Source organism: Sparus aurata, chromosome 12, assembly GCF_900880675.1.
Source record: "Sparus aurata chromosome 12, fSpaAur1.1, whole genome shotgun sequence".
NCBI lineage: Eukaryota > Metazoa > Chordata > Actinopteri > Spariformes > Sparidae > Sparus > Sparus aurata.
In genome coordinates this window covers 15,916,750-15,932,154 of record NC_044198.1, presented here as the reverse complement: position 1 = coordinate 15,932,154, position 15,405 = coordinate 15,916,750, and the positions used below count along the sequence as shown (strand labels likewise).

At 39.7% G+C, this 15,405-nt stretch overlaps 2 protein-coding genes across 4 annotated transcripts in view; both read right to left on the bottom strand.

Moving 5' to 3' along the window:
- bmpr1bb (bone morphogenetic protein receptor, type IBb) overlaps positions 1–2,069 on the bottom strand; it is a 59,962-nt gene extending 57,893 nt beyond the window's left edge. The window contains exon 1 of the mRNA XM_030436273.1: positions 1,938–2,069. The gene's annotated coding sequence lies outside the window, so the exon portion shown is untranslated. The remainder of the gene's footprint in view (positions 1–1,937) is intronic.
- Positions 2,070–3,078: 1,009 nt separating this feature from the next.
- Positions 3,079–15,405, bottom strand: part of pdlim5b (PDZ and LIM domain 5b) — a 41,915-nt gene continuing 29,588 nt past the window's right edge. For 2 of the 3 annotated variants that reach the window (XM_030436276.1, XM_030436278.1), the window contains exons 6-13: positions 14,278–14,432; positions 12,943–12,970; positions 9,182–9,345; positions 6,215–6,395; positions 5,160–5,340; positions 4,472–4,592; positions 4,266–4,381; positions 3,079–4,148 (exon numbers count right to left, since the gene is read on the bottom strand). In XM_030436276.1, coding sequence (XP_030292136.1) covers positions 4,065–4,148; positions 4,266–4,381; positions 4,472–4,592; positions 5,160–5,340; positions 6,215–6,395; positions 9,182–9,345; positions 12,943–12,970; positions 14,278–14,432 — 1,030 coding nt within the window. In that variant the 3' untranslated portion in view covers positions 3,079–4,064. Of the gene's footprint in view, positions 4,149–4,265; positions 4,382–4,471; positions 4,593–5,159; positions 5,341–6,214; positions 6,396–9,181; positions 9,346–12,942; positions 12,971–14,277; positions 14,433–14,719; positions 14,747–14,877; positions 14,899–15,405 lie in introns of all 3 variants that reach the window. The other variant, XM_030436277.1, reaches the window with a different exon arrangement.

The following is a 15,405-nucleotide window of genomic DNA, read 5'->3' as shown; positions in this document are numbered from 1 at the left end:
CGCCGCCAGATGTTAACACACACAGTGGGTGTAAAAATGTCACATGCGCTCTACAATGATGAGCATTATCCAAGTGTGGATTGAAAAGTGAGATCTAGAGTAATCAAATAACATTATAAAGCTCAATCTTCAATTTCACAAGCAGAATTTGTTATATAATCGACCATCCAACATGCAAGCTAACATGGACAAAATCTTTCAAGAACTCTGAAAAGAGGGAATCTGAACACCTGTAATTCAATAAAAACTGCGTGTGCATCCGGCGATGAAGCTGATGTGACATGACCGAACGCTCCAGAACAGCGACATCAGCGGTAAAAGAAGAACTCAGATCTTTTACTTAAGTAATAGTAGTAACAACACATTTTAAAAGTACTTACAAGTTAAAATCCTGCATTTGAAAAGTAAATCTACACAAGCATTAGCATCAAAATGTGTTTATTATACCAAAAGACAAAGATCTGATTATTCTGAATGGTCAGTTTTGGAATAACATATATCTCATTGATGATGGAATGTACATCTCTGATTGTAAGTACATTTACTCAATTACTGTACTTAAACACAATTGTTAAGAAATTGAACTTAACTTGAGTATTTTCATCTTTTTCTACTTTATACTTCAAATCCACTACATTTATCTGAGAACATCAATTAGTTGCACATTTTACATTAAATGTACTTATTTTATCTGAAATTAGATGAAAAATCTAATTCAAAAATCAATGCCACATGTCAGACCTGACATATCAAATCATTTTAAACGTCTTCAAGAAACTGAAACGAGTCCAGCTGCCTGTGATGCAGCACGTAGATTTATCACAACCCGGATTACTGAGAGCCTTCATCAACATCAGATCTCACAGTTGGGCGATATTCAGCCAACCATAGTATGAATTACTTTCACTTTTAGTTTTCACACTGAAGTATAATTATTGCCTGAAAATTACCTTTTGATGATTGTATATATTCAACATCAGATACTGAGACTTCTACTCAAGTGCTATTCCTACGGTACTATTAATGAAGGAATATATTAACACGATATCTTAACTTTTACCAGAGTATGACCTCAGGGACTGTTTACAACAGTTTTTCTAATTATTGATGCATGACTGTGTACATCATCTTTAATGCTGAAGCTAATTTACCACCTTGTCATATCTTAATCTATCATAATAAATCGGGTTTTACATGTTGATGAGGTTACATGTTGTATTATTGAATGGGGCACTGTGTAGATTTGGAGAGGAAATGCAAACTCATAATTTTAATATTCAAAATATCATTGTCAGTGGAGATATTTCTATTTTCATTAAGATTTCTTCCCCCAGACCACAAAGTGCACCTTTAATCTGAATGTGCAACCTGAGTGTAAACAGTAACTCCAGTTAAATACACAAGAAATAAATGTGGTGGAGTAAAAAGTACAGTGTTTCCTCACGAGAGAGATAAAAAAAAAAAAGAAGCACACAAGTAGTAGTACAGTAATCAGCCATATTACCAGAGCTTCAGTCCCAACAAGGCAACATCATATTCAGATCTGACCTGAGCAGACTTTCATCACTTTAACTGTCTTGTTTATCTCAATGTCAGTTATTCAAAACGACCATAAACCTCATCTGGATCTCATCTCAGCGCAGCTCAAAAGCGATATCCTCCCTCAGATTGGACGTTAAGATGCGCTGAGCGCCGATCATGGCACCAATTACCGATAAGCATCCTCCTCCTCCTCATCATCACCGCAGACTGCAGCAGTAACACTGTCGGGGGTCCCGCAGCTGCTATCAGCATCAAACTGAGCGCCGTGAGGCTTCAGTGTGATTGTAATGAGGAGCAGCAGCACGGGGAACTCTCCGCGCACGGAGCGCCTCTTGGTTTCCCGAGAGGGAAAAGCTCAGACACACTACACACGGAGTTCTTTAAAGCATCCTTACCGTCTCCTTCTCGCTTTCAAAAAGCGACTCGACAAGATCCCAGATCGGAGCTCTCCCGTGGCCTCCGCTTGGATCGGCGTGTGTCCCTCTGTCTTGTTGTGGAGGAGTTTTTCCAGGCGCACCACGCGTTTACTGAGAGGCTGGAGTCGTGTTTTGCGCACAGCTCCCACCTCCGACGTCTTGGAGAAGTGCACACCAGCAGCGGGCTGAGCTCACCGTCTGGTACATATCACTCCAATAACACTACATAATAAATCAAGACTCTCTACAATGAGTGTGTGTGTGTGTGTGTGTGTGTGTGTGTGTGTGTGTGTGTGTGTGTGTGTGTGTGTGTCATCCTTAAACAATGTGCATGTTAATCACTTATTGTTATCATGCAAGAAAGAATGCACCAAGTATGTGTGTGTCTGTGTGTGTGTTGTTTCTCCTGTCCCTATGGAGATGTGTGCTTCTCTCTCGCTGCAAGTAAAGTGCAGCTCATGCTGGTGCCTGTCTGCCTGCCTGTTAACTTCTCTGAATAATAACTGTCACAACAGCGGATTTATCGCACAGGATGTTCTCTTGCCGCAATGCTTTTTACTGTTTGTATCGACAAACACATAAAAAAAGAAGTACCTGTGCACATATCAAAATAAGGTACTCGCAGGAGGAGGGTTTTAAAGGAGCCCTATTGTGCCTTTTATTCCTTTCCTTCAGTGTTTTGTAGGCTAGTGACCAGTAAAAGAGCTTGAAAGTTTTAAAAAAAAATGGAAGAAGCTCCTTTCTCCCACAGAAAACACTGCTCCACAAATGTCTCGTTGGCTTTGATTGTGTGACCACGGCTATTTTGGAATTTGAGAACTGATTTAGCTTCTGTTGTTGTTGTTGGTTCAGGCATGTGTGAGCTGACCAATCAGAGGAGAGTGGGTCCTGAGGAGGGAAGGCCTTAAAGAGACATGGAGCTAAAACAGAGCGTTTGGGACAGTATGGAAAAATATGTATGTTTGTTGAGCATTTAAGCATGTATGAATATTCTCGTAGTGACCCAAAATAAAATCATGAACATGAAAATGAGCATGTCTCCTTTAATGTTTCGGTCCGGTGACAGTCACAAAATAAAGGATAAAATAGTGTTTAGATGCTATAGGAAAGACTCAAGAGCTCTGATGATGGATTCAATGTTGAACCCTTTTATTTGAAATGACAGTAAGGAGAGAGGTGCTTATTTATGCACAGTGTCCAATGAGAGATCCATCGCACAAGTACACAGTTTTTTTTGTCTTTCAAAGAAATTTGTGTAAAACAAAGAAACTGAAACATATATTAACATTGTTTTGAGTTAATTGAACAAATGTGTTTTACTGCCAGGGGCGAGTTGAGTGAAGTGCAGTTTCACTGGGAGACGTTTTGAACGGAACAATCGATCTGTTGTGGAGTTGTCTCCGTAAAGACTAGACTGAATTGAACCCTTATATAACTTTTATGCATTGACAATTAAACTTGACCTGCACAGTGTCTCTACACACTACTGCACACATTACTTTTTTATGCTTTCATTTCCTGGGAACGGTTACATAACATATTTACTTTAAAACAATAAAACATATCAATAAAATGTCCCATTTTTTATTCTGAAGGCCAGGTGCCCTTAAGTCTTTTTTTTAATAGCAATTCTTGCTTACAAATAAATACTTTTAGCCGCTCAATGTTAAATAATCATAATTTTTAATCCTATCACTCTCTTTAATAATACCATATCTTTCCACATCAATATTTCTTACCTATTACTGTATGTGACCCCTGAGGGGCTCAGTAGGTCATCGCAGTAAACTATCCAATCCTGTGTGAGACATTAATGCCCCATCAAGAGCGCGACACACGTCCAGCACAAATAAAAAAAAGCTCAGCACAAACAAAATCCTCTGGCACCGGCGGGAGGCTAACAGTGTTTTGAAATGATCTATAAAACCGATACAACATGAAAATATTAAGAGCAGAACTAAAGCTTACAGTGGAACCTCTGACCCAATGTTATTCTAAGAGAAACAGATCAGTTTAGATTCTGAAAATATTTTAACATATGGCTGACATATATACTGCTGTAAACTGACACCCTCGCCCCAGCACATTCATATTCATGGGGGCAGGTCAGACAGAGTGGGCGTGCTTCTTGCACAACGCCTTGTCTTTTTTGGAGAAGAACGGCTGACCTTCCAGAGCAGTGGAGCACACCTGTGGAGAGAGCAGAAGACATGCAGAGCCGTGTTATAAATCTCACGAGATTAGATTTCCATATTTCTAGATCCAACCCTTGTTGTTGCTGCGAGTGGAACTGCCTCCTGGACCTACCGCACACACGAAGCAGGTGTCATGCCAGGTGAATCCTAGAGCCTCCAGGAACTTGTCCCCCGCCTCGATGGGGAAGTCACAGCCGTGGCAGTTGGTCCCAAACATGGTGTAGTAGTCTGAGTGGTAAACAGTGCAACATGTTATTCTGTTGGAGCAGGGTTTCATTGACAACATGTAATTTACTGCCGCGGAGCTTCCTGTTGTACCTTGTTCACAGTATGGCTGACCATCCTCCATGTGAAACATGTTGCCTTTGATTGGCTGCTGGCAGGCGACACAGACGAAACAGGTCACATGCCAGGTTTGTTTCAGGGCATTCATGACCTCCTGCAGAGGAAATAGAAGAAATAAAGGAGGAGATGCTTATTGAAGCTGATAATTTTATGTAGTCCATCCATCAATAACTTTATGTAGTCCATCCATCAATAACTTTAATGACTCAAGAGTTTAAACTTTGTGAATTATATTAATGTCTTAGAATTCTTGTTTAGATCAAACTTGGGTCTTGTGACATCTTTTATGTGTCTCTCTGTGTTTGTTATACTGGATTGACTGCTTACTTTGTGGCAAAACTACTGATGGAAAGAGCACCTACATTAACCAAATGATTGTATGAATTTAGTAAACATTTATGAAATTTAAATTAGGAATAGATAACAGTGGTAGGTAAAGTCAGCCACAGCTTATTTATAACAAAAACATTACTATAATGTCACTATTTATACTCATTGATTGCATTTAGTTTTAAAATCCCCTACAAAACAATGCATTAAGCAGCGAGCGTCTGCTTCATTTCTTTCAGTAATGAAATGAATGATGTTTTATTGCATCAGCACAGGTTTCAGTACAAGTAGACTCAGGCAGAGAACAACACCCCTCCATTTTGCAACTCACCCCCAGGATCTTCTGCTGGCAGCGGGCGCAGGTGGGAGCGAGGAACTGCTCGTAGCAGCGCTCGCAGTACACCTGGCCCCTCTCCTCCACGAATCCGTTCTCTGCCAGGGATGAGTGGCAGTGAGCACAGTTGAATTCCTCGGGGTGCCATGACTTGCCCATGGCCACAAGGAATGGGCCCCTGGTGAGAGGAAGCAAGGGACAAAGAGAAATAATTCAAACATTAAAAAAAAAAAAAAAAAAAAGTACACATACTAAGGTTTTAATATGGAAGCCCTGCGAGGCAAGTGTGAAAAAATATTCTGGTGTCTGATCTACATTGTTTTTCTCCTGTGTTTATGACTTAAGAACAGGTGAAAACAAGGTTTTGCAAGGTTTTTTTTTACATTGATATAGAAACGTAGATGCCTCATCGGCCGCTGCAAGCATATTTTACGTATCTATGTAAATGTGACAAAAAAAACAGCTTGTAAATAGGGGGCAGGATCTAAGGATTGGGTAGCGACTGAGCCAATTATATACGTTTCATTCCAAAAGAAACACATGACAGTAATGTTATATTTGCTAACACACAATTATGTGAATGGACCTTTTGTTAATAGTGCATGGAGAAATTAAAACTCACCTAGAGGTAAACATAAATGCTTTTAGTCCTATTTAAAACATGGGCTACTGCTGCACTTTAGTCTCGTGTGGTCAAAATTTGTATTACAAACAACACTACAAATAATAGAACTACACAATTCATAAGTCAAAATGTTTCACTGGTGACAAAAAGGAAATGAAATAACTAGAAAAAAATAAACTTTTTCACACATGAAAAAATAATAAACTAAATGAACTTGATTGGATTGTCCTGGCAAAATGTCTTTTCTCACCTGTTCTTAAGTCATAAACACAGGAAAGAGAAACATTTTGATCAGACTTAGAGAAATGAATCAACAGAAATGCTTTTTCTTACTTGCCCCTCAGAGCTTTTGTATCTGTATCTTACACAAATATTCTACACAGTATAACTTTTACACCCTAAATGCAGTTTTTCTGACATTATCTACCTGATGACATTGTTGCACTTGCCGCACACTGGGGTGCGTTTGCCGGCTGGGATGTGTTCAGCCCGCTGCACCAGCGAGTTGAGGTCCTGTGGATGTGGCTGAGGGGTGGGGCGGTCTGGACCTTTGGGAGCAGGGTTGGCAACTTTGCCGAATGAAGGAGCTGCTCCACCCTTTGGAAAACCTAAACCAGCAGGGAAAATAATGGGTCAGTATTCAAATGGGGAAGAAAAATAGCTAGCCCAGCATGAGTGTCCTCGATAAAGTATTAGACTTTATTTGCATTATTTGAAAGAAAATATGTGCAGTTTTAGGTGTGTGTGTGTGTGTATGTGTGTTTTCAGATGGTGAATGGGAATGATTTGCTGATCTCTAACCTCCATGCCTGAAGCATTAGACAGCTGGGTTGGACAGAGCCGACCCGCCCCAGCCCAGACAAGAGATCAATTTTTCCCACTGAGGGAAACAACACATTCCCAGAGTCAGAGGAGACACCTGGAAAAATAATCCCCCTCCTCTCATCTCAAAACACATGGAGAGGATGCACCGTTTTTCTTTATTCTCTTTCACAGTGCAAAAGACACATCCAGGACAAGAGGTCAGTGTTGTCCGCCCTCAGAGGGAGCGCTCAAGGGGAAAAAAAATCATCGGGCACAGAGACACTATTGAAAGAGAACACCGTTATCAAAGACCCAACGCAGGTCAAAGGACAAGTGCTCCCTAAATTTCCTCGTAACGGAGGGCAAACAAACTGAATAAACACGACTGGGGCACTAGCAGGGATGTGAGAAGACTGTGGGAGAGGGGTTCATAGGAAGAGAGATACTAGAGAGTAAGTGTGATGTGCAGAGGTAAAGGCTCAGAATCGTGACGGAAGAGAAGATCGTCCCTGTTACAGTTAGTCTAAAGATCTACTTTTAATATAAACACCATTAGCCAATTTCCTGTGACTGTCTCAAACACTGCCTCACTTTTTTAAGCAGTGTGACAGTGACCACTAAAAGGGACATTTCACCTTGAAAGCATAAATACAACATTTGTCCTCCTACCAATAGCACTATTTATCCATTTAGCTAGGCGTTAACATTACAGCTTGGCTAAGAGCAACACTTCTTTTGTTTAAATCCTGTGCTGGAACAATCACGTGCCTCTCATCCACAAATACATGCAGGCATCCTCTCTGGTCGGTAGAAAGGATTTAGCTCCTTCGTGAAACTTTTTTTAGGCGCTTTGGGCAGTGCAAGATGAGTTCCTCTAGTCTACACCTGATATCTTCAGAACTCTGTAACTCAAACCCAAACAATAAAGATGGATAAATGGTACTACAGGTGAGATAAAACTATGTATTTTTGATTTTGCGGTAATCAGTTCCTTTAAGAAGGCATCGTCCTTAGTATTTTTCTATAAATTTGGGAGGTGTAGAAACCTGGAAGCAGTTTACAATTTAACACCTGCCCATCTTTAGGCAGAGGACAATATTTTTGTGTCATTACATTATACATTTTACTACCTTTAGTCCAAAAAAAGGGGGAAATTCCCACCAGCACTTTACTAATGTTATGAAGAAGGCCTTCAGTGTTTAGACCGCCCCGTCGGGAAATTAAAATTCAACAAAAAACATGATCAAACTGAAAATATCAAGAAAGGATGAACTCATAACCTCACTGTTTGTACAAGTCTCTCTGCTGCTCCTGAGTTAAATGAAACAGCCAAGTCTGTTCAGGTTAGAAAAGTCAGATGCAAGACTTAAAAGAAACGCTGACGTATTTTAATAGTATCATGATTTAGCATTTACTATACATTAATGTATGTAAGATGACGAGTCTTAATGAACTGAATGTGGTGTTGATGTATAGAATATTACACTGGAGTCAAAATAACTTACGATGACACTACGTGACCTAATCTGTGTGAAAAGCCGGTGTAGTGTGATGAATGCTGACGAGCTGTCAGTCCAAACGAATCCTTTGGCAAGAGCAAAGATTGAGGGCTGAGCCACATTAAATAGGACAGAAAGTGAAACGTGCATTTGTGAGTATGTCACTGCTGTCTCGCTGTATGAGGAAGATAAGGAGGAAGAAGTCAGCATGAGCATCCAGACTGGATCACAGCGGGGCTGCAAATCTCTGCTTCGTCTGCTCTGTCTCTCTAAATTCCGAGACAGAGGAATGGAAATAAATGAAAAGGGGTCACTGACAAACTATCGATCAAAGAACATGCCCAGCCTAAATATTCTACTAATTTCTCGCGTTTGAGGGTGATGACAGTGTCAGCGCCAACGATATTTGTTCATGTAAATAGATTTGAAAGGTCACATTCCACATGCCCAGCCCAATTCCACATGGGCACTATGAGATACGTGCTTGTTTACTTGAGCCCAAGTATGTGTTAATCTGATAAATAACACAGCCAACAGAGAGCCGACTGTGGCCTCTGCTGCTCCCGGCCTGTGGCACCTTTCAGCAGCCGTTTCTTAAGGGGTCTTCTGGGAAATAGCGTCGGGGCACATAGTGCATCTGTTCATGAATAAGTGCATACTTGTGTCTCAGTATTGCTAATAATGATCCCTGACTGATGCCTTTCAGCAAATATTTATCCTGACCTGCTCGGGTCCCGTGGCAGGGATTTCTGTATTTAAAGAGCAGCTTTCACACAAAATAAAATACATAATTCTCAATTTCACAATCTATTTAACCGAGGGGATCTTGGGAAAAGCCAATAATCTGAGCTCATTAACGGAATACCTCTGTTTTTTATAGAGCTCATAATCTTAAAGGGCTGAGTGTCAGGTATTAAAGCAGCAATAAATGTTACAGCTGAGCAGCAGTGATTCAAAAGAACCGGGCTGCCCTCTGTAGGCTAAAAGAAGCAACTACATGAAGTGGATAATACATGCCTGACAGAAGCAGAATCAGTCAAGTGGCTTCAAATAACTGAAGCAGGGGAAGATTTCTGAATGTGTTCTTTTACCTTGTCGACCTCCAGGCTGGAAGGAGGGCTTGTTCTGGGCTGCCGGACTCTTGAAAGCAGAAGCAGAGGAGACGTTGCCGTTCCTGGGTGCTGCTGCAGATTTGGAATATGTTTTTGCTGCAGGCGAGGTGTGCATAGCAGGAGTGGTTTTGTCAACTGGCTCACTAGAAAAGAGATAAACATGTTTGGTATAAATCATAACTCACTACAAGATAAATACACACACACACATATATATATTTGTACATTCATACAAATACTGCATTTGACTCACGGTCACAGCTTTCATCTCCAATCTGAGACAACAAATTTAGGTTAAAACTGTGGCTAACACCTGAATAAGAGAGAAATCTAAGAATCGGACTGCGCCACCACTCGACTTGAACCTCCACACAACCAAATACTGATCTGTTCTACTGCAGATACCAGCGACTGTATAAAATGGCGGAGGAAGCCAGCGGGGCCTCACCCATTGGTTTGTGGACTATCGTTTTGAAGCCTCAAGTTTGGCATTATGGTTGCAGAAGTGGGGATATTTGATGCTGCCATAGATACTACGCCTCTATCCTCATAGAGGTCAAAATGGTAGCCACTTGTCAACCACAAGTTAGCCTCGCCCTAAAGCATACCCTACTTTATGGTGTATTTTACTCGAAACTGGACCAAAATCTACATAATGAACACAATGCTGGTTTAAAGAAGACTTGAATCTAAAAGACTGAGGCTATAAATTCATGAGGAAACTTTTTACTGAAGTAATAAATCATGTTAGAAGTAGGGTCATTCTCTCATACACTTAGGTTAAAAGCTGACTTATTTTTGAAACCAGTGGAGTCGCCTCCTGCTGAAATGACCTTCTTGAAATAAAAAAAACCCTTCTAAATTATATTTATACAGCCCTAGTGTTAGCTTGTTAGCTCAGTTAGCCATGGGACCCCTGCAACAAAGAGGCTTACAGGGCCGTAGCTAGCTGGTTTGCATGCTGACTTCAGAGGATAACTCTTCAGCACAATACGTAGATGTCGTTGACATAACACCAGCATTATTTTTTTTAAATATTTTATTGACGATTTGGGTTCATTTTAAATTGAATGTTCTGAACTATTACTTACATAATGCACCTTTACTGGACCTCTGAATTGGCTTCACTTTATCTACTATATTTCGCAGTTGATGGCAGGTCAATCAGTTGGTCAGAATCTCAGTGACACATGCAAACAATCAAGATAATTATGGAGCACTTTGAAATAATATGCCCTGCTGCCCACAGTTCATATGGTTTTCCTTTTACTGGCATAAGCACATAAGGATACAATTACAGGTGGTGATGCTGTAGTATTTACTGTACATGTAGCTCACCCTCCAATAACTTCCTGAGTTGACCACTGATCTAATTTTAGTAGGGGGTTATTGCTTTTATTTTCCTAAAACAGCAAAGGTGGAGACACTCTGAGATGGTGGAGGCTTCTTTTCCCGTGGCAGTACAACATGTTGTAGCTGAGCTGTAATATATTTCAGTCAAAAAATGAGAAGCACTAGTCTTTCTAGTCCACACCCCTTGTAAAATTCCACAGCTTTCATTTCAAGCCGAGAGCCTCTTGTGTGTAGCAAAGGGTTCAAACCCAATAAAGGCTGAAAATTCTTTGCACACTATTCACAACGAGTAAAGGTTGAATAGTTTAACAGCTAACGGTGGTTACAAGTTTGATACTTCTCTAATGAAACAATATTTGACCGAAAGCTGCTATCCCGCACGTACACGATGGTGATGACAGGGTGTAATAGGGCTCTGAAGATCCCATCAGTTGGACAAAGCAATGATTGCTCAGCCACCATCACGCGCTGTTGCGGCCCAGATAGACCGGTTCAGCAAAGGATTTGCACCAACAGGTTAATCATTTTGTAGCCCTGAAGCTGTTGGTTTTTCAGCAACAGTGCACAGCATGTTACTAACAACAGAGCCTTTTTTGCTGTCAACCACAGATCTATGGTTTTAATCCTGTCTTGTTTTCTTTCACATATCCAGCCCGTTATTGTAGGTGTTTCTGTTAGAATAACACACGGATCATGACAGGGGAATGCAGTGATGCGGTTAACTGCTGTTTTTAAGCTGTGGACAGATTGCTTTAGTATCTGGGTCTGTCTGCCTGCCTTTAATCAAAATGATGAGAACCCTGACGGGATACAGACCAAACCATGTTTAAATTTAGCAACTTGACTTTATGTTAATTGCTTTAATGATGCATGACAAGATCAGGTGTGAGGCTGCTGTTTTATGTGACAGTCAGTTACCTGCTATAATAATAATAATGACAGACACCAAAATGGTTCTCGTGTTTAGATCATTTTTGCTTGTGACAGAACTGATTCATATTGGATTATACTTTAAACAATGCTTCACACTGCAACAAGCACACTATTCCTCATACACAACTAATTCCTTCATATAACAGGATGGAGGATAGAGGATGAATTTTTTTCAAGCCAAACAAGAAGAAAATAAGGAATTTAGAAATAAACAACAGTGGAAAAGCAAGAAAGGGGTTTATTGAGGTAAATTCATAAAAAGTTGACAAATCAAACTACTTTGGTTAGTGTCGAAAATAGAGGAAAAAGATACAGACATGCTCAGAAAAAGTACAAGATTACAGAAAGTGCAGAGGAAAATTGAGGCTCAGAAAAAGAACACATTTACGCTGTAATATACTGCAATGCTGCATTTATAAGCACACATCCACATTTACTTGCATGCATGCATTTAATTTACATTTTGAAATAAAATTACACAAGGATAACATGTACCTTAAAACAACTTTTACAGCAGTAGTTTAAACTTTGAAGAAATTGAATCAGGATGTTAAATAAATACTGAATGAAGACTTTATGCAAAAGGAGGCAATGTCAGTTTAGTAATGCTCAAAATAAAATAAATAAAACAAGTTGAAACGAGATAAAACAACTACACATTTAGCACACGTGCTGAAACATCATGATGCCAATCTCTCAGCTTGTTGTACTTGTGTCCTATAACTTCTGGGTCCAACTTGTTCGCTCTGATTTTCCCAACAAGACAGGATTGAAAGAGAAAGAAGAGGAAAAAGGGACAGTTGGAAGGTTAAGACTGTAGCAGAAAAGCAAAAGATGACACAGGAGGTCGCACAAAGGGAAATAATGGAAAAGTTAGTAAAAGACCTTGCAGATGTGTATTGAATTACAAGTCCAGGCAGATGTGTAATATCTGTTTTAAGGAAGCATACGCTAAACACAATCTCACTAACAGAAGGAGAGCAGCAATCTCCATCTGGCAGGGCTGCCATTACCAACAATACCGCTTAATTACCCACAGTTTCCAGTGAGTGACACCCTGATTGGTTGGGGATCTCGTAGGAAGGGGCAGACTGTGTTTACTGCAGATTAAATCAGGTTAGGACTGAGTACAGCAGTAGCAATCACAGCTTGTGCTGAGTCTATGGCTGTCACCACTCAACCATCCTCCTCTTAGAGCTCTCCGTGTGGTTTCTCCAAATTAAGCCTTAAATGAAGCATGATACTGCAGGACCGTAAGACCAGGAAATCAGGGCTCAGCTCTGAATTACAGACTCCTAGACATGCTTACATGAGTCTTTTGAGGGCCAACTCTGAATTTGAAACCTCTATGATCAAAAAATTGCTCATGATTGCCATATTACTGTATTTCCTGCAAAAGTATTCACCAACACACAAACCAGATTTGATTATATCAAAAACCACCAACCACTTACTTCTTTCCACTGTTCTCTGGAGCTTGCTCTGCAACAACAAGGAGGAAAAAAAACAAAGTTGACAATAAAGTAAAATGTATAGTAAAAATACAGTGCTGCTATGACCTGTTCTACAGTAGTTCCAACTTGTCATTGCAAGGTATACATGAATAAACACCCGATGAATTGTTCGTAGCTGCAGAAACGCCATAACACATTGGATATCCATCAAATGGTCAAAGCCCATTATATATTCCACAGGAGTCTGGTAACGTCGTTTTACAAAAAAGAGAGGTGCAGATAGCTCTCATCTTACTTCATTCTAATAAATGAGTTACTGTAAATGTCATTCTGCATCAGTTAAACCGATCAACAAATGTACACCCAAAACCCTTCGAATGGAAGGAGGCCCAGAGCCGCAGCCTGCTCATGTAACCATCAATGCCACTTCAAGTCAAAACAGTAACATACAAGATATATTAATGATATGGTGATGAAAGCTAATGTGACCAAATAAACTATGATGTCGCTGTGATCTACGGACGCAATAACATTTTAAAAAGGAAATATGATAATAAAACAGGGACATAATTTAAGTGATACAACAGCTTCTAAGGGAAGTATGTTGAAAGAATCATCCTTAAACTGGCAACTTCTGTATAAATCTGTCAAGTATTCCAGTCTGAGATGGTTTAAAAGGATCTAAATGTACAGATGAGCCTTATAATACTCAGCTTATTTGAAAATTAAATTCAGCCAATTGCTACGTACAGTAATAAGTCTTTGCAGTGTGTTAAGTTGTCATCAACAACCTGTCTATAGCCATAAGAGCATACAGTTGTTGGTTCACACAATGTTGTAAAAAGTACCACAAAGTCATACTTGAGTAAAAGTAAAGATACCATGTTAAAATATGACTTTGGTAAAACTGAAAGTCACCCATACAAGATTGGAGTAGAAGCGTCTAAATGTACTTAAGTATTAAAGGTAATTTCAGTAATGATAAACGTACTTAGGCATCAAAAGCACAAGTAAAAATAAATTATACATAAATGTACATATGCATATACCCATAGACTGTATACCATGGGTCAACCAATTATCAGATATTTTCTAATTACTAAATTTTGAATCAGTGTTTTTGCATATTTACTTGATTGCCGATAACATTTGCTAGTTATAAAAATTGCTATACTGGCTCTAAAATAAAATGTAATCTGGAAAGTAACTAGTGAATAAAGTTATCACATAAAAACAAAAATAAAGACACAGAATTACTTAAGAGTACCTCAAAATTGTACTTAATAAGTACAGTATGTGAGTAAATGTACTTAAATTCCTCAATTTGGTACACACCATTTTCAGTGCCGGTGAGCTGGGCCAGAATACGGAAGGATCGGGATTGTGAGGTGCCGGTTCGTGGGTGCCAATCCTCTGTATCCTCAATCAGGCGCTTCTTGCTGGCTTCGCTCAGCGGGGATGCATGATTCTCAGGCTCCTCAGCTGGTTTCCTGTGGAGTCAGATAAACCAAGAAATTGGGATTTTACAAACATGGAAAACGGCAATGATTTAACATCAAAAAACATTGTTATATATTAACTGTCCAATATAACAAAGCCTCTACCACAGAATGAAGAAGTTCCAGGTAATACATACACTCAATCTCACAAGCAACAAACCCACAAAGCACACATGTAATCGGCACTATGCAACGGATTCTCCACTTTCAATTAAAGGTGCAGCTTGTAGGTACATGTCTCACAGTGTGACCTAACTGCTGTTAGATTTCAGAATTACCTCGTAGGTCTAGCTGGAGGTGGAGTTCTGCAGGCAAGCAATCAAAAGATAGGGAGGGAAAGGCACATAGGCAGAAACAACCACAGATTAAGTGTTTAGTAGATCGTACCGCACTGTTTATGTGGGAAAGTCAAGAAACTGTTCTGACCTATACTTACTTAATATTTCTCTGAGGCTCACTATTAGAGAAAACCACAGAATAGAAGTCAGGTAGATAATAAAATCAAAGTCATTTTAATATCTAAAGGGTACTGATTAAAAGGTCAAAAAGTGAAGTGGAGTTAGATTTACTGCACTACAATGGTGCAATTAAACACACCGACTGCATATTTAGAACAAGTAAGTGTTTGGGATGGAGGTGACACTGAGCATATCTCGCCACAAGGTGGGAGTAATGAGCTTTAAAACTAAAGGATCATCCTTTCTTGCAAAAATAATTTGCTGGCACTCTTAGATGCAATAATATTCATATGAAGTGTTTACGTGCACAGTTTAGTTCAAGTGCTTTTCCAAACTGTGTGTCAATTTCATGTCAAAAGTCCAAGTATGTGCAATTTTTAGTCTGTGAGTGTGTCAGGTAAGTCTAGGTGAAGGATGACTGAAGACAGTACAGATCAGGCTATTTTTACCTGAAGCAGAATATTCTTGTCAATGATTTGCCTGGCCTTTTGTAAACATATTGACAA